Raw genomic sequence first — 23636 nt, 5'->3', positions numbered from 1 at the left:
GCCTCGTTGGTCTAGTGGCTTGATATAAGGCCGCAGACCCAGAAGTCCTGGGTTCAATTCCCAGGTCGGGCCAATAAAAAAGTTATTGGGTTTTTCTGTCAGAAAATTCTCAGTAGCAGCCCGGAGCCTGGAAGTTGAAAGTGTGTACACTCCCGTGCCTCGGAAAGCACGTAAAGCCGTTGGTTCTGCGCCTGAACTCTTTCCGGTCGTGTCGGATTGCCTTCCCATCGGATTATGAGAGTTAGGGAATAGAGAGTGCACCTGTGTTTGCGCACACACTTGTGCACTATAATATCTCCTGCATAGTTGGCTAATCTCACTTGAGATTGGCCGCCGTGGCCGAAATCGGTCTGGAGGACATTATTATTATTATTACGTACGTACGTGTAGTTGACAATTATTGTCTATTGTAAGCTATAAATATTATTATCTGCACTTTCATGTTATTATTTATCTGTGATTTTATTTGATAGATGACATCGGTAATCGGTTAGACGTTAAATTATTTCATTTCATTTTCTCTTGAAATAAATGTTCGTGTTTTACCGCACAGTACAGCAATGATTATATATCTGTTTGTTTAATTTCGTGTGTAACAAAATCATTTAATAATATAAATACCGATTATAAATAATTGATTATATACAAAAATGGATATCGAAGAGTGTATAAAAGAGTGGGATGATTTAGTAACTGACTACAAGCGATTAGAGGTACGGTTAAAGCTATTTTTACAAGTAAATGTTTCAAATTTCCCATTGAATTCTTTATTTTAATGTGACTGCTTTATAGTAAATGTATATTTCATTAATAATAGTATTCTTAAGAAGTAATGTTCATACAAAAATAATTGAAACTCTTAGTTTCAATTTATAAATTGAAATTTAATTAGATAACAAACAAGTCTATACTTTCATTTTTTATGTGTTATAAGTTATAGTATTAAATTTATGAACATTTAAATATAATATTTGAGATTTATTTTTTTAAATCTAATAGGATTTTTTTAGTTATTTAATATAGTTAGCTGGACATAATTGTGCACTCTGAATGTAAATGGTTAACACCACCTAGACACCACCAAGATTCAATGTGCCATCAACTATAAGAACTAAGAACTGCCTATTGCTATACTGGATTACTCACTCTTCAAACCAGAACACAACAATACTTGGTCTTGAAGTTTCGCATTCGAATATCATATGATGAGTGGGTGGTACCTACCCAGTTAGGCTTGCACAAAGATCTATTACCAAGTGTATAATTAAATTATTAAGTTTTACATATATTAGTTCAATAATTTCAGGTTATAAATAAAGATTATACTACAAAATTAGAGGAAATTGGAGAACTGCAAGCATCATGTTTAAAAGAACTCAACCATCAAAGATATCGCATGTCGATTATAAGTGGCGCTCTAAAGAGGTCAGACATATTTGCATTATATTCTTGATCTTAATTTAATAAACATTTGATAAACATGTTTGTTAGAAACATGTGATATATATTTATATTAACAACATAAAATTTTATTAAATAATTTATACACTAACTATTACCCTGCTGCTTTGCTTGGTGTTCATTGAAATTTAATATGTGTAATATCATTTTTATATTATAAAAAATTATAGCTTATATTCATATTCCTGTCATAATGAAATTGTATGGTAAATGTTAATATTACCCATCTGACTGATCTTTTGATTCAGTAACAAACATACAATATGTCAAATTAATAATATACATAGTATGATGGAAGAATAGGTATCAATTATTTATTATCTTTAAAACTTTACACACACATTAATTAATGAAAATACCTATTGTTTTAGTTTTTTTGGTGATATTCTTTAAGACCTCATGAATTTTAAATCATATTAATATTTATAGCTTTAATTATTTCACTCAACAAAATTTTATTAAACATTTAAAATATTGAGTGAAGTTATTATTTTTAGATTCCGATGCATTAAATATTATGTAGGTTTAACATTATTATTTTTTTGCATTTTAACTAATTAATAATATAATTATATAAAAATAAAATTAGTAATTGAGTGAAGATTAAGATTAAAATCACATCCATAATCAAATCATTTTATAAATAAATCATATCTCTGTGATAAGATACATAGAATTATACTTTAAAGTCAAATAAGTGATAGGTCAATATGTGATTGTGTACCTTATCAAAATAGTTGGCTAACTAAACACACTACTAAGCTATATATGTCTATTATAAATATATATTTAACATTAAGTAGCTAGCAAAATAATGAAATGTACTTTTTTCCTACCTCATATTTCTAACAATAAAACAAAGTCTTACTAACATTAAATTTAAAAGAAAATTATGTTGACATAATATACATTTGAAGTAAAGAAATAGCTATGTTTTTCCACAACACTGCTCTATTGTTGGTTGGTTGATACACAGGTAGCAAAATTTGTTTTAACACCAGTTATTTCCTCACGAAATTTGACACGAAAACCGCCTCGTTGGTCTGGTAGCTTAAGCTATAGAGGTAGGTTAACCCCAGGGCTAAAGATTGGCCAATAGAGTTATTGGGAATTTCGGTCGAAGATTCTCATTAGCAGCCCGGAGTCTAGAAGTTGGAAGTGTGTTCGTTCCTTTGCTTTTGAAAGCACATAAGAGTTTGGTTCTGTTCCTTGAACATTTTCCGGGCGTGTCGGATTGCCGTCCCATCGGATTATAAGAGTTATAGAAAACAGAGAGCGCATCTGTGTCTTCGCACACACTTGTGCACTATACGTTCTGCGCAGTTATATAAACATTTCAAACTAAGTGGTGCTTACACATATTAAAGCTTGCGACTTTCGGCTACATCTCGGAGCTAATTATTTAAATATGAGTAGAACAATAATATTTATCCATTTAATTTTTAAACTACATGAATACACTTATAAAATCAATTATTCAACATCGTAATAAAATGTATTTGCTACTTAAACAAATGACTAGGGTACGTAAGTACCTAGTACAACATTATCAATTTGTACCTTGCTCTTTGATATAATTACGATCGATCAAAGAGATACTGCAGCTCTCTGCATTTTGTTTCGATTTACGACTACAGAGGGTCCAAACCGGATATTGGCACCGGAATAAGCGGAACGCACTTTTGTTGATGTAGCAGAATAGGGTATTTCGTAACTATAGAACCGTCTATAGAAATTACAAACTATTTGCTTTACAAGTTATGGCAAATTATCTTCAGTCCGAAATCCAAATTAGAATTATATTTATTGTGTATACAACATACTAATGCAATTTAATTTACAAAAAAGTCAAATAAAACTTAATAACTTCTTGATGATGTTCTTCTGACCGATGTCGGTCTCATTGGCGTTTCAATAGTCAACTGATCAGGATATACAAACACAGTTACATGCTTTCTTCCGTCCGTCGTCGTTCCGTCATTCTTATAATCCGATAGGATTTCAATTCAACAAGACTGAAGAGTGTTCATGCGCTAACGGCTTTACGTGCTTTCCAATATGCGGGTATGTGCATATTGACGTCATTAAAACTTGACAAAAAAAAACTAGGCCTAAGTATTTCTTGTCAGAAAAAATATTATATTCAGGTCTAACCCGGGATTTGGTCCATAATGCAGACAATAACTTTATCATCTCTGTTAGTCGCAGGCAAGTTCTTGAAACCATGGGTTATGCTTCCAGTCATTCGGAGCACAAGGTTAATACTTAGCTCGTGGGAAAAATAAAATTTCATGAATTGAAATGTGTATTGTTTAAAAATATCTATATTGTGAATTATTAAGTACATATACTCTAAACGTAATAAATACGACTTCTTACTAATGAGTCTAGTTTTTCTTCTTCTTACTAATTTGTCTTTGATTTTCTTTCGCCGGTTCTTCTCTGGTCAGGGTATTAATTTTTCGAACCGGTGGTAGTTTCTAATTCGACACTCAGTAAGTGTAATGATTATATGTTGAATGAAGGAGTTTGATTTGATATGTACTACAGCCCGGGACCACCTTAGTTAAGAAAGGAAATTAAATAAAACTCCAAAATACTAAGTGTAAAAGGCGAGCGGATTTATCGTAAAATAATAATATTCAAGTAACATCTGTCACCTAAGGTCAAAATGTATATAATATTCGAAACTGTTCTTTTTTTTAAATGCACTTTATGACTTATCGTTAATTAGTCATAAAGTCCTTCAAAAAAAGAAGTATCTCTTTTCGGAACCCTTCTCATTTACGTTATATGCAAAATTTCGTGATGATCAGTTAAGCATTGAATACGTGAAAGCGTAACAACTCTCGTAATCATAATATAAGTTCGGATGACTGATTAAATATACGCTAATAACAATAATGTACAGATTTGTTCTTTATTAAATAATATATTTGATAGATGGTAAAGTTTTTAGTTTTACTACTTTCAGATGGTCCCAAGTTAGTGGTAGGGCTTCTCATATCAAATATTCTACTGCTAAACAGAACTATTTAGTATTATTGTATTCTGGGTCTTCGAAACGCAATCTTACATATTTTAGATAATAAAACAATCGGTTTTTATTAACAGATTTTCTTGTTTTAGAATTCTCACAGTATAAGTGTCTGATCCTTCTGGAAAGTTATTATGAATATTATTGTAAACGAACACTCAATTCGTAAGAAAATATTTATAAATATTTTTTTATTTCCAGGATGGAGAAGAAGGGTGTGACAAAGGATGAACGTCAGGCAAATTTGGAAAAGGAAATCATGAAGAGGAAAGCTATGCTGCACGAAATTGAAGCGACTCTACCTAAACAAAACAGTCTGTATCTGAGAATTATTCTTGGTAACGTCAACGTATCGATTCTCAACAGAAACGACAAGTAAGAAATGTTACTTCAATTTTAAGGAATTTTCGTATATGTGCTGTTTATGGGTTCGATTTGTTTAAAAGTAGCGTGTCTTCTTCTTTCGAATTTCAAATCAATAATGATGAAAGAGATAAATCAATGTTTGACGAAATGCCCGCTAATTAAAGTTGCACAATTAAATGATTAATAATAAGTTGTTACTATTGATGTTTCCATTTCATTTTTTCCAGGTTTAAATATAAAGATGAATACGAAAAATTTAAATTGATACTGAGCGCCATAGCATTCGTTCTTGCTGTTGGTAATCTATGGATAAACTTCAGGTATTGGTTTTTGACTTTGTTTTATTTAATTTACTTATTATTGCTTACTAATCGAAAAGTCCACTATATTGTCTCTTTGAATATAATAGTTGATACAATAGAAGCTTTCGCAATTGCTTATTATTATTTACAACAGCTCTTTATACCATTAATTACGATGGTAACATACAAAATGTTAAGTACACTTGGTTTGTTAAGTATAAAATTTAAACAGAAAAATAGATTTCAATTAAAATATAATACATTTAAATATTTTCAGGCCATTACAATTGATATTGATATTTCTACTAGTCTGGTACTACTGCACTCTGACAATTCGCGAGAGCATTCTAAAAGTGAATGGCTCCAGGATAAAAGGCTGGTGGCGATTGCACCATTTCATTTCGACTGTGGTAGCTGGTATACTACTCATTTGGCCACAGAATGAACCCTGGAATGAGTTTCGACACACATTTATGTGGTTTATTGCTTATATAAGTATGTACAATATATATATTTTAGAACTCCAATTATTTATTCAAAATCAAAGTGAATCTATGGTCTGAGGTTGACTGGCAAAGTTCCAAGTACACATTGTGGTGGTCAAAAAAAAGTTTTAAATAAATAAATATGAATAAAATTTAATCACGTGTAATAATAAATAAAATATTTCAGGTGTGGTCCAATACATGCAATTTAGATACCAAAGTGGAGTGTTATACAGGCTGAAGGCTTTGGGTGCTAGACATAACATGGATATTACCATAGAAGGTTTTCACTCGTGGATGTGGCGTGGGCTGTCCTATCTTCTACCATTCTTATTCGGAGGCTATGTTTTCCAACTATACATTGCATACACACTTTACCACATAAGCTATCACCCAGAAGCTACATGGCAGGTATGTAAACTTAAAATGTAATTTAATTTTTGTTATTTTAAGGCTATATAAATATATAATGGTTGCATAATTTGCCTTTATATTCATTTATCTTCTTAAAAATGTATAAAACAATAGAATCTTATAAAATTCTCTTGTTAAAAGACTGTATACAGTCTTTTAATGCAAAGTTATGACAAATATATTGTAGATAACTCATGAGTCATTTCAATGGGAACGAACGACAGCAACTGTTGTTACAGTATAAAGTATTACTACTTTGTTCTGCTTAAAGATTATTTCAGTTGATATCTGCATTTCTATTAAAATTAAGCAATAATAATAATAATATCAAAATGATTTATAATATGTATATGATGTTTCGCATGACAATCAAAAAAACAGGTACCAGCGTTAAGTATGTCGTTTCTACTTATCGGCATCGGAAACACGGCGACCACGCTCATAGTGATACCGCAGAAACTGAACGAGCAGGTACCCACCTGAGGAGCGACGGACGCGCACGTATACGCACGAATATGTAGTCTAGTGTTTACAATTTGCTGTGACCTTGAACGTTATATACTTGAATCGCACACTTGAAATATATATCCATAAATTGATAAACAATGAAAAGCCATTTTATTTTTTTAATCAAGTCACTAAATTAATCATAAAATGGATTATTGCAAGATATAATAATACTTATTGCAAAAACGTCGTGTCATTTTATCTTTATTGTTTTATATCGATTTTCAAAAGCTATTTTGTAAGCGAATGACCTGTTGCAATTAATCGTACAAAATGTGTATTGGATTAAACTACTATTTCGTACAAGATCACACGATTTTTTTATTATTTTTTTAGAATAATCTGCCATTTTATTAAGGACTAATGGTTGATGTTAAGTGACATATTTCTGTGTGATTATGTTATCGGTTACATTTTTAACGTTCATAATAATTTACATGTTCGCCATTATGCTCGACTTGTTTGTTAAAAAAAATATATGTATATCAGCTACTTCAGGCTTTTATTCGTCTACATATACATTACACCTTATTAAAATGGCAGTTGTAACAAACTGTAATGCATTTTTGTAGTTTTCAATTGTTCGATTTATACTTTAATTTCGTAACTACAAACTTTTATATTAATACAGTTTGCGCAGCTAACTACTGCGACATTAGCAAATTATTTTACCTACACGGCTAAGCAACATCGTTCTTTTACACTTTACTGTGTTGCAATAAAATACAGTTTATATTCAATATTAGACAATGCAACGAATTTTTGCAACATTTTAGTGGCTTCAAGCATGCTTTGACTGCGCAAAGTTGCAAATTGAACCTTTTTTGTATGAAGTTTGTTTTGACCGTGTAATTTTTAGTACATTTAGTTCAATTCTATTTAATTACTGCATATTATTTGGCATTTGCTAAGCAAAGATACGTCATATGACACGATGTCGGGAATCTCTTTAGTGTGTAAATATAACCATTTCTTTTTTTTTAACACATGCTTTTCAATGTTTTATTAAAATTTAGTTTTTTGATTTTATTCTGCAGTCTGCTAAATTAATTTCAATACACTACTTTAATTAGTAGTTTTGTAATACATACCATATCGCAATGCATATTTGTAATGGTTGAAAACAATTTATTTTATAATAATTATTATCCTTGTTAATCCTTCTTTATTTGGGTCCAAAAAGTGTTTTTATTCAAATGGGTTGTTAATTAATGCATTTACATAATATTAGACATTTTATTTTGCAGCATATCAATAATTTGCAGATATTTATTATTTGCATTTAGTTTTTTTTTTTTTAAATAATTTCTAGTCGTCATATACGAATCCGATTGATTATGTTATTATACATTCATGTTACATAAAAATAAATCGTGTTTACTAAGCTTTATTAATATGTTTCTCTACGTCATCCAAAAGTTTCATAGAAACTCTACCGTAATAGTTTCTTGGATTTTTAACATGTATATTTCTTTTGTGTTAAATTAAAAAAAAAAATCTTAATTATTTAATTTCATTTGTTTGTTATTCGAAAATAGAAATGTATTGTAATATATTTTTATAATTTGTCTTATTTGCACAAATACGGAATAATTTGTATTGATTACAAAAACTGTTTGTTATTCATAAACCTATAACTATACGATTATTTTTTAGAATTGTGCTCAAGAATATATATATATATATATAGTATATATTTCTGCTATTTTTGTTTGACAAATATATTTAATGTAATTTACTTAGTTTTTCAAATATAGACAGATTTCAAAGGATTGCTAATACATTTTTAAAAGTAATGTTTGTAACCTTACATTCACTTTAGTGTGTGTATTTTATAAATAAATAATTTGATTTTATTAATTCGAAAGGCATTTGTATTGAATGTATGTTTCAGTTTAGGTTATTCAGATTACTGAAAGTGTGTAAACTGTCATTAATAGAACTAGTCATAATATTTTTTTTTTATTTAACCGATAATATAAACTTTCAGGCATTATAAATTTCTTAATGTGTACAGGTAATGTTAAACATGCCAACATTCTGAGAATCGAAACCATTGTTTAGTTTTAAAATATTTGCGAGATCTGTAAATTAATGTTGTGGTACTTAAAATACCTACTTTGTATATTTAATTTTAAAATTGTGTATATAAAGGGGCTGTATTTTTTGTTATTTATTTATGCATTGCTGAGTAATAAAATAGATTTTTAGTTGCAAAGTTTTTGTTTATTTAATTATTTAGTTTTGCGATGTTTGACAGGTGACTTACCTGGCGGCTTTGTTCCTTATTTTGCACTGCTGCAACATGTACACAATACTACGATTGTTGCGCAAGAAAATGCTTGGGCGGTTGAAACTGCGCTACAAATTACGTGCAATCGCGTACCGTCTGTCCAATGAGATCGCAGTTTTGGTACGTGCCCGTTACATTCCAGTTAAATGATCCATTTATTTATAGGCGAAGGGGAAAAACGGGCTTCGTGTGTGAAACTTTTAAATTTGATATTTATTTCATTGTGATTTTTTTATTTAAAGAATACATTTTTCTAAGTATATTAATTTGCATAGAATCTGTCTTACATAATTTTTTGTAATTGTGGGTGACTAAACACTGCAGTTTTGCTAAAAGGGATAATAAAGGTACTTATTATATAATTCAAACTAAGTTTTTAAAATGGGTGCTTTCTCGATTGGTTTTTGTATAGCGTTAATGTGATGTTATATTTTTTAATCAGCTTTTCTTAAAATAATAGAGCAGCATGTAAAGTCAAAAAAGTTTACTTTGGATATGTCTAATATTTTCACTTTAAATAATTTACTCATCTCTTCACTAACCATTTTTCATACCTGATCACTATTAATAATATTGTACCAACGGAAATTTCACCTCACAGCATCGTACAGTTTTCATTTATATAGCCTAACTAATTCAATGGCAGAAATAAAGATAAATAAATAACTTTAAACTGACATTATACAATTGGTCGAGATCTAAAAAACTGTATGTTATGTGTAATGTCGGTGTAATTGTTATCGGAAATTTGGAAGTAAAATTAAAGTGGAGAAAGTAGTTAAGTTTATTAGTGTTGTATGAATGTTTTAGTAATTGTTTTCAGTGCATATTTATCTATGGTTTGTTTATCTCTACTGCCCCCATTGAAATAGGCTATATTCAACTGCTGCGGATGGCACTTGAATTATAGTGCTAGTTATTGAAGTGTCATCCGCATTAAAATAAAAATATAATTTTAATAATAAATATTATTTTAATTTATCTTAGTAAATAATTACAATGAATAGAAAATTATATTTTATTTAATCACTAAAATATAAAGAATAAGATTCTTTATATTTATATCAATAATTAACTATCATGCATTCAACACAAGCATGGGTATTTTACACACACATACTGCACAGTAGACCTTCCGTAATGTTTTGCAAAGCGGTGTCTAACATCAAATGCATGCTATGAAAATTTTAGTAGTAAGTTGTAATTGTGCTCATGTCAGGTCAAGTATTATTATGAGAATATAAAAATTAAGTAAATTGTGATTTTTAGCGGTAGATGGGAGGAGGGGTTATTACGGAGGGTCTACCGTATTTTGAGCATGTTTTTATAGTAATTGTATTCAGTGTAGCGTTTTGTGTAATGTAGCAACTTTTTGTATAATATTTCAACAGATTTTAAATAGTCGTATCTTTTACATTTTATTTACCAAACATGAGTACTAAAAATAATAGTTGCAGCATAATATTATGTTATCACAAAATAATATCACTAAAATACAGATACGAACTATTTAAAAGTAATTTGCTTAGTTGTTTATTTACTAATTGTATATTAGTAACTTTAAACCGAGTCTCAACTAATTTATATGGTTACAGGATCAAAAGTGGAGGCAAAATAAAGTGGAAACAAAAACTACTTAGTCGGTGATGGGTCAATATCTAAATGGAATTATTTATCATACCTCGTATATCTGATTATTTAAACAGTATATTTTCTTATAACAAAGTATTTGGGACTGTGGGTATTAATGTTATTTCTCGATGTAAATATAGTTTATTATATTAAAAAATAATAACTTCAATTCTTATTATTGCCCGTTTAATACTTTCAAGTATTTTCCTTCCTTTCACACTTGTATGTATGTAATGAAAAACATGTATGTACAAATTAATTAAATTACATGATAAATAATAATTAAGGAACAGTCGTTTCAAATGAACCAATTTTAATACTTTGAAACTTGCTTTATATGTATGTATTATTATTTATTTTACATTTTATTCTTAATTATATACATCTTATTTCTAAATTAACACATTTTTTAATTACTTAATTCAAAAACCAGTTTAAATTAAAAATGATGAACAGAATAATGTTTTTGTGTAAGAATTTTTGCAACAGATCTTTCACACAAACTAAAGTCCACTTGTGCTTTTAAAAAAGCATATAAAAATAACTAATTTTGCTTGTGTCAAGATCAATGTTGTTAAATATGATTTTAATCAAATCTGCATTTGAATAAAGAACAAAAATGTTTCATAAATTAGGTAATTTTATAAAAAGAAATATACATATACTCTTAACAAAAAGAAAATTATTTCTGTCAGATATTAAGTCTCATTTCATCGACTTATTTAGTTTTAGCAATAATAATAGGATAAGTAATATATATTCTAATCAACTCAATCATCATTTTTCACTTTCTTCGTCATCACTTTCACTGAACGAATTAGGATGTTCGTTGTAATCATCAATACGTGGTTTTTTTATTAAAAGTCCTTGTTTCTGTAACTTTTCGAGAGCGTCTAATGTATTCTTTTTGGCAGTATTAATTTCGTATTTTTCTTCTACTTGTGTAGCTTGCTTTGAACATGTTTTCACTATCTTTAGTCCAGATACATTGCTTAATCTACTAAGCTGTTGTTGAGAATTTGTACTGATTTCTGATCGCGTTTGAGTGGCTGTTATTAAGCCCTTGCCTTTTACAGTCTTAGTAACAGTGGAGAAATCGGAGCGACTCTGCGAAGCAGAACTAAACTGCATAGCATTATCATCGTCACACTCTGCCATATCTGTAGTATTTAGAAAGGAATCTTTAGGTTTCTTAAAACAACTAAAATGACCAGTTGCTTCATCAGAAGGTCGCTTTGTTGCTTGGTTTAGTGCATAAGGAGAAATCTTTAATTTTCCTATCGCTGGTTTTTGTGGACTACATTTGGGAGGAACAACTTTTCTCACGACAGGTGCACTAGGACCACTCGGTCGTGGTAAGTTTAGAACAGGTCTTACAGGCACAAGTTGATTTGAAGGTCTGACAATGGCTGGATTGGAATGCCTTACAATATTTGTTGCATTTCTAATCTTAGTACCAACAGGGGGAGAAGAGTGCCTGACTGTAGTACCCTGTAATTCTCTGCCAGGTAGCTTATTAATTATCTTCTGCGGTCTTATCATGGGCTTAGGATTGGATCGATTTTGCACAATTTCGTTAGTGGATTGATTGACAGTTCTTATTGTCTTAGTAACAGTTGTTGTAATTTCTTCAATAACAGTTTGGGATTGAAACCGCTTTACTGTTTTCACAGTGTTTACTTGATTTGAGGAAGTAGAAACTTTTTTATTAAATGAAGTTTGATTCGTTGAAGTGCTGGCCTGTTGACTAGATTTATTAATAGGTTGTTCATTTTGTAACAAAGTAGTCTTTAATTGTTTTGTAACTACTTGCTTATTAACATTAGGCTTATCTTCGGTAATTTCTTTCTGACTTAATAAATTAATATCTCCTTCAGGATCCTGTTTCTTTGAGTTAAATGATTTAATTGTGAGATCTTTATTTAAATTTTTAAAATTTTCTAAACATGTATTTTTATTCGAGTTTGATACTATATCTTCCTTTTTTAAAGTGTTACTTTTGATTTGACTTTCGAAATCAGACAAGTCTTCCATATCATCATTATTATCTTCGTGCTCACTATTTGATACATTAGGCGATTCCACTATTGCATTATTTTGACTTTCACCTTCATTATCACTATTATCATTGTCATGTATTTCACTAATTTTTACTTTACTTATGTTTGATTCCGAACCACTATCATTTGCCTCGTCATCGTCGTCATCATCATCATAATCTCCAAAGCTTTTGAGTAATCCTTTGTTGAATGTACTTGGAGAAGAATTACGAGGTTTAACAACTATGTTTCCACCTAAAATTTTTAATTTGTTTTGAAGATTTATACTCTTTTGGATCTCTGGGGACTGTTTATTCAGCATTCTATTTTTGTTATCAATCTTTAGTTCATTTTGAAATACATTTTTTTGATTGGACTTAACAATAATGTTTTTGCCAAGATGTCGCAATGCGGTTAATGGTAAATTAGAAGGCGTATTTTCGGTTTTGTTGTTGACTACGTCACTTTCGTTTCCTTCGCTATCGGAGTCATCAATATTAAAAATCTCTATTTCGTCGTCTATACTACTTTTTGAAGGCTTTTTGGGCACTTCATCCCGTACTTGGGTAGTATTCGTATTATCTTGTTTAGGGTTGGAAATTTGACTAACACCGGTGGTGACAGAAATAGGTTTAGCTGTAACATTTGTCAATCGTTTTAAAATATCGAGATTAGACGTTTTCTTATGGCATTCTTCATTTTTTAAATCCCCTTCGTCATCTGTTTCATTATTTTTTGCAATTTTCTCCTGATTAATAGGTAGGTTTCTAATTTTCAATTTCCGAACTTCAACAACATTCTTATTTAAACTTTCATGTTCATCCAGTTTATTAGAGTCTATATTTGATTTACTTTCATCATTTGTATTGAATTCACCGCTTTCGCTTTCGGCGTCAGAATTGAAAGTTGGTGATGAAGGAGATTCCTTTGCAGGTCTCATTGTTATATGCTCACCAAGTGGTTTACTAATAACAAGCTTTTGATCAATGGGTAATGGTTTTGTTGAAACAGATTCCTTATCATTATTTTTAATTTCCAAATCTTTATTTTCTTGATCCATCATTTCATTAGTTCTGCAACCAGCATTTGTTGTCTTACTTTGGAGTACTGGCTTGACTGTTATGAGATGACTTAAATGCTTCAAAGCATTCAAGGTTGTATTCGCAACATTGTTTTCTACTTCTTTTTCATTTTCATAATCGTCACTGTGCTGAATGCTCGTAGCATTAGAAAAAGTTTCTTTGGCAGCTGTGTTATCTAAAATAAAGTCGACTTTTGTACCATGTGAGCTTTTTGGAAGTTGATTGGAATTAGGTAAATGGAAATCTGAAATAATTGTGTTTTTCTCTTCCAAGATAGCAGGAGGTGTATTAGTATCAGCAATTTGCGAACTGTTGCTTTCTGAAATTGTTTTTTTATCATTTCCAATTACATCTCTGTTGTCTTCAACAGCTTTGTCAATATCACTCTCAAGATTAGGGTAATTTTTAATTGGATTTTCATTATCTTGCGTGTTATTAAGTATTTCACTATTTACATCCATGTCATTTTCAATATGTGGAGTATCATTTTTTTTTAAATTATCAGTCTCTTCTGTATGGTCTGTGGTAACAACTGTATTTATAATAGTATCAATAGGTTTATCAACAGTATTTGTTGTAAGGTTGGCAATATCAGTTGATTTCACATTTTGTGATAGACACTTTTTGACAATTTTTATTTCCTTATTCCCTTGATTCATAAGTTTAGACAATATTTCGTTTGGAGTGCTTATAACGTTCGATTTATTTCCTTCTTTATTAAAATTTGTCGAAAGAGGACTATTTCCAGATTTCGTCTTTACGACTATACCATGTTTCTTTAACTTAGCTAAATCTGCATTTACCACTTTAGGTTCAGGTTTGTTTGGTATTTTTTTCCCTTTTACTTTTTTCAGAACAACTTGAGTCGGTACTTCTTCTATTCCTTGCACATTAAGACCATCGCCAAAAACGTCTTTATTCATGTTTAAGAATTCATCGAGTGTAATAGCAGCTTTTTTTGATTTCTTGTGTTTTTTATGTTTTTTTGATTTTACCTTATCTGGAGCATCATTGTCGGCGGATTCGCCCATTACTAATTGAAGAAAATTATCCTGTAACGATAGTGGATTTAAAAGAATGGGTTTAATACTGAATATTATGATAGTATAGAGGTATTCTAACTTACAATGCTGGCTGTATTCATTCTATCATCTTCTTCTTCTTCAACTTTTTCAATAATAGGAGATACTGCTTCAAGTGAAAATTCTGTCACTTTTTCTTTCCTAGAAATTTTAGTTTCTTAAATAAATAATAGCAAAATTCTCGGTTAAATTAAATGTTATCAATAGCATTACAAAAATCATAATATTACATAAGCATGAAGGATAGGAGTATTTAAAAAAATTACATTTCATTATGTTCACTGTACATGTCATCAGTAGAGTGAAATGTTAAGTGTAATTCATAAGCATCTAGATGGTAGAATATTGCTTCACAAAGAGGACATCTTAATATCTCAGTTGGACTTTGATTTTCATCTCCATGATCATCACTCATGTGTTTCTGCAAACACGGTAAGTTAATTTATAATATGTATCAGTTATATAATTTATTTCAATATTATCACCTTTTTTTTTATTCAGATTTTGTTTAACATTTAACAAGTTATAAAATAAATGTATAAACTTACATGCAGGTTCACTTTGTTGTTATATTCCTCACCACAAAAAGCACAATAATAAATTTGTAATGGTTCCTACAAAGAAATAGATTATTAAGACAAAATTATATAAAATATGAAAATTAGTGGCATGTTACAAAGATAACTAAATTGTTGTACTAAAAAAATATTTGTTGCACATCTTAATGTACTGCGAATACAGTAAATTATTCAAATTTTTATGTGCGTTTTTATTAGCTATCTCAGCTCAATGATTTTAGTACATGAAAAAACTTATAAAATCGGCTTGATTATAACAAATTGCTTGATTGTAATTTGTTGAGGATAATTAAAATGATGTAGTTTTGTGACAGTTCGTTGATATATGTTAAACCTAAAGATTTACTAAGAATTTTTTTATGAAATAAAAGTATTGACTGTATAGATTGATTGAGAAGCAATATATATTTGATAATGTAATTTGAGAATTATTTTACTATTTTTAGAAATTGTGAAGTGCATTGTACATATACTTTACAAGCAACAAATATAAACCTGTTAAGTCTCTTACTTCCAGCTATAGCCTATAAATAAAAATGCATTAATCAAGAACAGTTTATAGTGCATTATATAGCAGAGAGGTATTAGCAAATTGCATGGAACATGACGATCGAAGGTTTGTTTATATTATTTCCTTATTTAATTGGAAAAGGGCTAGTAATTCTGCAGGATAATATATAATTATTTTCATATGGGCCACCTGATGGTAAGTGGTCACCAACACCCAAAGGCATTGTAAGAAATGTTAACCATCGCTTGCATTGCCAATGCGCCTCCAACCTTGGGAACTAAGATGTTATCTCCCTTGTGCCTGTAGTTACACTGGCTCACTCACCCTTCAAACCAGAACACAACAATAGCAAGTACTGCTGTTTTTGCGGTAAAATTTCTGATAAAAGGTTGGTACCCACCCAGACGAGCTTCCACAAAGCCCTACCACCAGTAATTTACAGCAGGATCCCAGAAAAAAATTAAACAGTAGTTTAAGAATACTGTTAAAGAATGTTAGAGTGCTAAACCTTTATAGATAGCATGCATAGATAGCACACTTTGGTAAAGGCCAGGCCCTTTTAAATAATAAATCTTAGACAATTTTTTTTGTAAATTAGATGTATACATTTCTTGAGTTTTTTTAGCTGGTTTTTCTCAAGTCTGAAGTATTCCTATCTGAATATTGGGGTATATTGTTGACAATAAATAAGCAATTGTAATATTGTATGTTGAATAAAGGATTAGAATTTAAAAATTAACAATATTTTAAATTGATTGTTTGATTTTAAAAAGGTGAGGCATTAAAAAATTCTGAATATTGCTTGTGCAACTAAAAGATTTAATGAGCCATTGAAGTATAATGCATTTACTGCCACATATGCCAAAACACGACCTTTATTGACAAGCCTATTTGTGTATATATTTGTCATATAGTTACAATTTTTTCATGAAATATCTGCCTTACTTAAAAACATTGTTTAGTGAGTGTTTAGTTCAACAATGTCCTTCTTCTGTCAAATGACAAATCTACATATCTTGCATACAAATATGAAAGATAAAAATCAGAGTTTAAGTAAAGAGCAGGTATGCATGATTACCTACTTTAATGAAGCCAAGTATTTTTTTGACCAATATTATATGACAAATATTATGAAAACATAGATCTTAACATCAAAACTAAAATTAATTGTTAACTTTTATGCTAATTTATTTATTAGTAGAATTGGGCCCATACTTAAATTACAAAAAAAATAATCATCATTAAATAAAACTAAAACAGTTCTATTTAAAATTTTTTACACAAAAAGATTAAATTAACAATTAAAAATAAAGCATACCTGATTGTAAGTTTTGACTTTCTTTGACTGTCCAAAAGCTGGTAGTTCAGTATCTTGTCGGTGAAAGAATTTATTATGATATAGCATAGCCGATGGCACATAAAATGTAACTTCACAACAGTCACAATGAAAGTCATTTGAGTCAGTGCCTTCACAAAATTCGTGATTTGTTTGTAAGTGTTTGTTATATAGATGCTGTAATTACAAATAATTATTAATTAACAATAATATTGGTATATAAAAGTATATTAAAACAGAAATAGTTAAATTTCAACAAAGTTAATAGCATTGTAGTGTTTGATAGTATATATGGAAACTTTTGTATCATGCGTAGACGGTACCGTAACAGCCTGTGAATGTCCCACTGCTGGCTAAAGGCCTCCTCTCCTCTTTTTGAGGAGAAGGTTTGGAGCTTATTCCACCACGCTGCTCCAATGCGGGTTGGTAGAATTCACATGTGGCAGAACTTCAGTGAAATTAGACACATGCAGGTTTATTCACGATGTTTTTCTTCACCGTAAAGCACGAGATGAATTATAATCACAAATTAAGCACATGAAAATTCAGTGGTGCTTGCCCGGGTTTGAACCCACGATCATCGGTTAAGATTCACGCGTTCTTACCTTGTTCTTATAATATGCAATATACTTATTTTGTATATTATTTACTGTAGTGAATAAGTTGTATGAATGCATTATACATCACCTTCATTGTAAATAGTTTTCCACAAAACGGACAGAAATACTTAGCATCATGATCTGGATGAGATTTGTGTTTATGAGTAATAGCTTTCGATATAGTTGGAAACACTTCTTCACACACATCACAGCCAACCAATTCATTTTCTTCGGTAGTTTTTTCGTTTTTGGGCACTTCATTCTGTTGTCGGCTTTTACATTTTGTATTAAACTTTGGGTCACCGTGCTTTCTTAAATTTTTAGATAAATGTAAAATTTATAACATTAAATATTCTAGGAAAACCTTTGATAAATTTTTTGATTATATTATTGTTGATATTTACCTAAAATGCACTAACAAGTCGGCTTTATCTTCAAAAACTTCTTTACAGAAAACACAGTCGAACTTAGTTTCTGTTGTCATTATGAAAATAGTGCTTATTTATTGTAAATCCAACTTATAAACTAAGCTAAGCAATTACTTATTTTGACATTTAATTCTGAGATTTGTCCATTTCTTTATGTATAATTTGTTAAAATTTTTATAATGTTAATTATGCACTTATATAGGTGAAAGGTAGTAAAGTGTTATTTATCTAGAAATAAAACATTTAATCATTATGATCGCAAAACACAAATTCCAGATCCAAGCCATATTGCCATTTTAAATGTTGCCATTACCAATCAGACACAGTGATTCTATTCTCTTTGTTATCGTTAAGAAATTATAATAAAATAGACTTGCAAAATTGAAGAACAATAAGTACGTTAATGAGATTTCAAAAGGAATACAGTATTTTTCAGTAATATTAAAGTTTATCAATTTCTGTTAAGATTTTCATGAACATAAATAATAGGTATCCGGGCAATGGTGTATTTATTTTCAAATTTGAGATAACTGTTAAACACTGTTGGGTAAATCAGTCTTGATTCTAATATAGTACATATAGTAAAAACCACGGATTAAATTTGTAATAATTACAATAAAAATTACGTACGTATAATAACTTATATAGGTATATAGAATATACTAATGTCCCGTATGTATACAAGTACCTCACGGGAGATTATAGTAAATTGTCTAGTCTTGTAGTTCCTAATATATTTTAAGTAAAGCACCTGGAAGTCTAATTAAACATCAATCATTTATTCTATATTTATTATTTATTCTATACAGAAATTATCCATATTTTTTATTTATTTTTAACTTTTCTATCGGTAAACTTAATTTTGTCTCTTGTATATCAGTTAACATATCATTCATGTTACCCGTATACAATTTTTAATCTTATCTAATTATATAGTTAGAATAAGATTATAGATAAAAAACCTCTATTATAAATTTCATTAGGTCTGACTTATGGTTTAGTTGGTGTTCTGTGTTATTAAGTTAAATATTTTACATAGTGTATTTCTAGACTAACTTTCAATAAGGTATTTTAAAAGCCTAGTTCGGGATTATTTTCAATTACACAAATTACATACAAACCTGTTATGCTATTAAATTTCTCATCAAATATTGTAATATTTACTAGTTTTTTACAGATAGCAATATATAAGTTTAACCTTGAACTTTGATCGTCCGTCCGAATGTACAATATACATTAGTGAGTTTGTGTTCAAATAAGTTTATATAAGTAGTGTAAACAACATACCTACTTAGTTAGTTCATTCATAAAGAATACTTAAAATCTATTAATCATTATTTTTTAGATAAAATAAATAATTATTGAAATGGCTAATATTTTTTCACCGAATTTTATTGTGAAAAGACTTTTTTCCGGCACTTCTAATAAAATACGAGCTCAAAAATATGTGCTCACTAAATATTTTCAAGGTGAACCAAAAAGAAGCGATTTCGAGATAGTGGAAGAAACACTTCCGGAGTTAAAAAGTGGAGGTAAATTTAAATTAATTACAAATAAACTAAAACCCTACTCAAATATTAATTAATTAATAATATTTTATTGCAGTTTAACCTCAAAAACCAAAATACAACTATTAGTGTTGCTACGATAAGTAATTTATAGTCCCATATAGCTTAAGTTTTATTGATATACTAAATGTTGTAAATAATCCCAACGTACTGTATCTTTTAAATTCTTACTTAATTTTTGCTATATTTTTATTCCTTTTTTTATTATTTTCAGAAATATTGACAGAAGCAGAATATCTGAGTGTAGATCCATATATGCGAGCTTATATGATTGGATACAAATTACCTACTGATATGATAGGTGGACAAGTCGCAAAGTAAGTACTAAGTATATTAAATGTAATGCCTGTTTTTGAAGTGAAACTTCTTTAGATACAGTGTTACAGTCACATCACATTTTTAAACTTACATTTCATAATAAAAATCATGTGTGATGTTTGTGAAGGAGAAGAGAAAAACTTAGTTCTTTTTATTGAAATCTTCAAACCAGCAAATGCGATTACTACTATACATTCTCTAATTTGCTTTCAAATCTTTAACGTTTTTAGGGTGATCGAGAGTCGCAATGAAAATATTCCGGTCGGAAGTTACGTGACGGGTACGTTAGGATGGCGTACTCATACTATAGTGGACCCTAACAAATCGAGTTCAGTGGGCATGTTACCTTTAACCGTCGTACCAGAAATTAGCCCGCATCCGGTGTCTCTAGCATTAGGTGTTCTTGGTATGCCTGGGTGAGTAATTGAGATGAAGTTTCAAGTACACTGTACACTTCCTACAAAAAATTATTGTTGTGCTACGATAACATCATTGATATATTTAGGTGATAATGTCGGATGTCAGCGTATCTCAAGTTTCGCAAACTTTAAAATTTCTTTATATAAAGACAGTGTTGCTTTTCCGTGATATAGTACCAAGATTTTTTGTTATCTATATATATTTTTTATAAATATTAGCTTAACAAAACAATATTTATCAATACTTATTTACATTAACAGGATTATTTTTTGCAATATTATATAATTTAATTGTTCTATTACTCTTGTGGGAATACCGGCTTATTTTAATAGAATATTTACATTTATAAGTTGTTTATATTTAGAAACACAGCATATTTTGGTTTAAAAGAAATATGCAAACCGAAAGAAGGGGAAACAATTGCAATAACTGGAGCTGCTGGAGCAGTTGGTTCACACGTTGGACAAATCGGTAAACTTTTAGGTACGTACATATGTTACAGAGATTAAATGATTGTTGGTAATTATTAATAAATACCTATCATATAATTGTCAGCATGTTTTATAGGACTAAAGAATTAAAACAATATTAGTTTTAAATTAAAAAAATAATAGTCATATATGGGGAATATAATACAATAAAAATACGCGTGAATCCTAACCGATGATCGTGGGTTCAAACCCGTGCAAGCACCACTGAATTTTCATGTGCTTAATTTGTGTTTATAATTCATCTCTTGCTTGACGATAAAGGAAAACATCGTGACGAAACCTGCATGTGTCTAATTTCATTGAAATTCTGTCACATGTGTATTCTACCAACCCGCATTGGAGCAGCGTGGTAGAATAAGCTCCAAACCTTCTCCTCAAAAGGGAGAGGAGGCCTGGTGGTAGGGCTTTGTGCAAGCTCGTCTGGGTAGGTACCACCCACTCATCAGATATTCTACCGCAAAACAGCAATACTTGATATTGTTGTGTTCCGGTTTGAAGGGTGAGTGAGCCAGTGTAATTACAGGCACAAGGGACATAAAATCTTAGTTCCCAAGGTTGGTGGCGCATTGGATATGTAAGCGATGGTTGACATTTCTTACAATGCCAATGTCTAAGAGCGTTGGTGACCACTTACCATCAGGTGGCCCATATGCTCGTCCGCCTTCCTTTTCTATAAAAAAAAAAAAAAAAGCTTAGCAGTGGGACATTAACAGGCTGTTACTGTATGGGGAATATATGAGTATTATTTTTTTTTAATTTATATCGCGATGTATATATATATATATATATATATATATATATATATATATATATATATATAAATATATAAATTAAAAAAAATAATATATAAATTAAAAAAGTAATACTCATATATTTCCCATATATGACTATTATTTTTTTAAATTATTTATTTTTAAAATATCGCGACAATACAATGTCAAAGTTGTATATTTGTTATTGCCTATTCCAACCACAGGAGAATTCTGTGGTTGGAATAGTCTATAGATATACTATAAATTAATAATCTAAGTATTTAAAACATTACAGGCTGTCGTGTAATAGGATTTGCTGGTACTGACGAGAAATGCGAGTATTTAGAGAAAGAATTAGGATTTGATCGAGTTTTCAATTACAAGACGAGCAATATAAAAGCTGCCTTAAAAGAAGGTGCTCCAAATCATGTTGACTGCTATTTTGATAATGCACGTACATTTAAATACTAATGTTAATAAGTAATAGATTATTCAAGGTGAATGAAGTTTAATTCACTGTGGTTTTGAAATATGTATTTTAGGTCGGAGGTGAAATAAGTACGAAAATAATGAACCATATGAACAAATTCGGTAGAGTTGCCGTATGTGGTTCCGTTTCATCTTACAATGATCTAACACTGCCTAAAGGTATTTTTATTTACAAACAGACACAATGGTCCAAAATTTTTTACATAAAATTTTAAATATATATTTTTTTAATTACAGTTACAATTGTGCAGCCCGCTATCGTTTTTAAGGAGCTTAAAGTCGAAGGATTTTTGGTTAATCGTTGGACTGATCGCTGGAACGAAGGCGTGAATATGAACTTAAAATGGCTCAATGAAGGGAAACTTAAGTACCAAGAGAAAGTTTATCATGGGTTTGAAAACATGGTCGATGCGTTAGTGGGAATGTTGAGAGGAGAAAATACTGGAAAAGCAATCGTGAAAGTAAAGTAAAAGTTGTATTAAATCATTTGGGAAATAACTATTATGCTCTTTTTACTTACCTCATAACCAACTTGGAAAATAGCAAATCGATGATTATATTGAAATTGATTCAATGAAAATTAAATGTAAACGGAAATCCATTAAAATCCAGAAACTGACTAGGTACTGGGAGAAATGGTTTCTGCATTCCTGACACGTTCATAATCGAAGATACGATGTAACTTTGAAATAGCTAAGAAGGCCAACTGTCCGCCAATTTGATTTAATAGCAGAACATGTTCTTTCATTAACAACTAAAAATTTTTTATTCTTACACTCCGTTTTTTTGGAAACATGGACGCTATTCATCCATTGACAAAATTCGATTATAATATTGATGTATTCCCTAAAAGTAAGGAATATTTATTAACTGGTAACCCTTAAATTACAACTATGTCAATGTCATTGAATTGATGGAAAAAGAGAAGCATTAGAACGCTACTTTAAAAAAAGAACTCCCATCGATGAAGCTTGATCAGTATTTTTTTACTTAAATATGTTTCATTTGCTGCTTTTTGAGAGGAGAAAATATATAAATTCCCATTATTATATAAACTCCCATCGATGAAGCTTGATCAGTATTTTTTACTTAAATATGTTTCATTTGCTGCTTTTTGAGTCAAATACCATAATTTAATTTGATGTAAAATATATATAGTGTAATTTTGTCACAATCAATAAATAAGTATCCAATTAAAAATACAAGATGAATTATTTTTATTTTAATATATATTATTCTAATAATAATAGTTCTATTCCGTAAGTTGTTTTAAAAATATTTTTTTTTTATTTATGATTGAAATAAATAAATGTTCAGAATAAATAATAAACGAAATATTTATTTAATTTTCTTTATTTTCTTTTAAATTTTTTTTTTATGTTTTTATTTTAAATTTTTGTATGGCGTGCTAAAGTTTCTGGGTCTATACTATAATTTCATGGCCCT

At 29.7% G+C, this 23636-nt stretch overlaps 3 protein-coding genes across 8 annotated transcripts; 2 read left to right on the top strand and 1 right to left on the bottom strand.

Moving 5' to 3' along the window:
* The first annotated feature begins 479 nt into the window (after window positions 1-479).
* On the top strand, window positions 480-10675 carry LOC126773628 (transmembrane protein 120 homolog). Of its 3 annotated transcripts, none has more exons than XM_050494612.1 (8): window positions 480-713; window positions 1307-1425; window positions 4700-4873; window positions 5092-5184; window positions 5444-5661; window positions 5839-6062; window positions 8833-8985; window positions 10461-10675. In XM_050494612.1, exons 1-8 carry the CDS (start codon window positions 651-653, stop codon window positions 10503-10505), a joined length of 1089 nt encoding a protein of 362 aa, XP_050350569.1. In that variant the 5' UTR covers window positions 480-650; the 3' UTR covers window positions 10506-10675. The 3 variants fall into 3 exon arrangements, with proteins under 3 accessions (XP_050350569.1, XP_050350571.1, XP_050350572.1); XM_050494614.1 differs by lacking the exon at window positions 8833-8985 and adding an exon at window positions 6447-6536; XM_050494615.1 differs by lacking the exons at window positions 8833-8985; window positions 10461-10675 and adding an exon at window positions 6447-8070.
* Window positions 10676-10805: 130 nt separating this feature from the next.
* On the bottom strand, window positions 10806-18433 carry LOC126773612 (putative uncharacterized protein DDB_G0282133). The gene is made up of 7 exons (XM_050494591.1): window positions 18129-18433; window positions 17813-18035; window positions 17108-17302; window positions 15249-15314; window positions 14967-15121; window positions 14745-14841; window positions 10806-14670 (listed from the first exon to the last, which is right to left on the bottom strand). The coding sequence occupies exons 1-7, from the start codon at window positions 18206-18208 to the stop codon at window positions 11275-11277; spliced, it is 4212 nt and encodes a 1403-aa protein (XP_050350548.1). The 5' UTR covers window positions 18209-18433; the 3' UTR covers window positions 10806-11274.
* Window positions 18434-19198: 765 nt separating this feature from the next.
* On the top strand, window positions 19199-22689 carry LOC126773629 (prostaglandin reductase 1-like). 4 transcript variants are annotated; one of them, XM_050494618.1, is made up of 8 exons: window positions 19199-19218; window positions 19498-19684; window positions 19935-20037; window positions 20269-20454; window positions 20823-20941; window positions 21997-22151; window positions 22244-22349; window positions 22428-22689. In XM_050494618.1, exons 2-8 carry the CDS (start codon window positions 19519-19521, stop codon window positions 22658-22660), a joined length of 1068 nt encoding a protein of 355 aa, XP_050350575.1. In that variant the 5' UTR covers window positions 19199-19218; window positions 19498-19518; the 3' UTR covers window positions 22661-22689. The 4 variants fall into 4 exon arrangements, 3 of the variants coding, with proteins under 3 accessions (XP_050350575.1, XP_050350574.1, XP_050350573.1); XM_050494617.1 differs by lacking the exon at window positions 19199-19218 and adding an exon at window positions 19331-19391; XR_007669751.1 differs by lacking the exon at window positions 19199-19218 and having other exon boundaries at window positions 19416-19684; window positions 21997-22116.
* Window positions 22690-23636: the final 947 nt, after the last annotated feature.

This window comes from Nymphalis io, chromosome 15 (assembly GCF_905147045.1).
Source record: "Nymphalis io chromosome 15, ilAglIoxx1.1, whole genome shotgun sequence".
Classification (NCBI taxonomy): Eukaryota; Metazoa; Arthropoda; class Insecta; order Lepidoptera; family Nymphalidae; genus Nymphalis; species Nymphalis io.
Note: the sequence above shows the minus strand (reverse complement) of the source record. Positions and strands in the feature narration are given on the sequence as shown.

What these genes read in the sequence shown, in the direction of transcription:
- LOC126773628 (XM_050494612.1), top strand. Translation starts at nt 651, where the DNA reads ATGGATATCGAAGAGTGTATAAAAGAGTGGGATGATTTAGTAACTGAC. An exon ending in CTGACTACAAGCGATTAGAG is followed by an intron (nt 714 to 1,306) that starts GTACGGTTAAAG and finishes CAATAATTTCAG; the next exon opens with GTTATAAATAAAGATTATAC. An exon ending in ATAAGTGGCGCTCTAAAGAG is followed by an intron (nt 1,426 to 4,699) that starts GTCAGACATATT and finishes TTTTATTTCCAG; the next exon opens with GATGGAGAAGAAGGGTGTGA.
- LOC126773612 (XM_050494591.1), bottom strand. Translation starts at nt 18,208, where the DNA reads ATGACAACAGAAACTAAGTTCGACTGTGTTTTCTGTAAAGAAGTTTTT. An exon ending in GAAAACTATTTACAATGAAG is followed by an intron (nt 17,303 to 17,812) that starts GTGATGTATAAT and finishes TTGTAATTACAG; the next exon opens with CATCTATATAACAAACACTT. An exon ending in GAATGAATACAGCCAGCATT is followed by an intron (nt 14,671 to 14,744) that starts GTAAGTTAGAAT and finishes CTATCGTTACAG; the next exon opens with GATAATTTTCTTCAATTAGT.
- LOC126773629 (XM_050494618.1), top strand. Translation starts at nt 19,519, where the DNA reads ATGGCTAATATTTTTTCACCGAATTTTATTGTGAAAAGACTTTTTTCC. An exon ending in TCCGGAGTTAAAAAGTGGAG is followed by an intron (nt 19,685 to 19,934) that starts GTAAATTTAAAT and finishes TATTATTTTCAG; the next exon opens with AAATATTGACAGAAGCAGAA. An exon ending in TTGACTGCTATTTTGATAAT is followed by an intron (nt 22,152 to 22,243) that starts GCACGTACATTT and finishes TATGTATTTTAG; the next exon opens with GTCGGAGGTGAAATAAGTAC.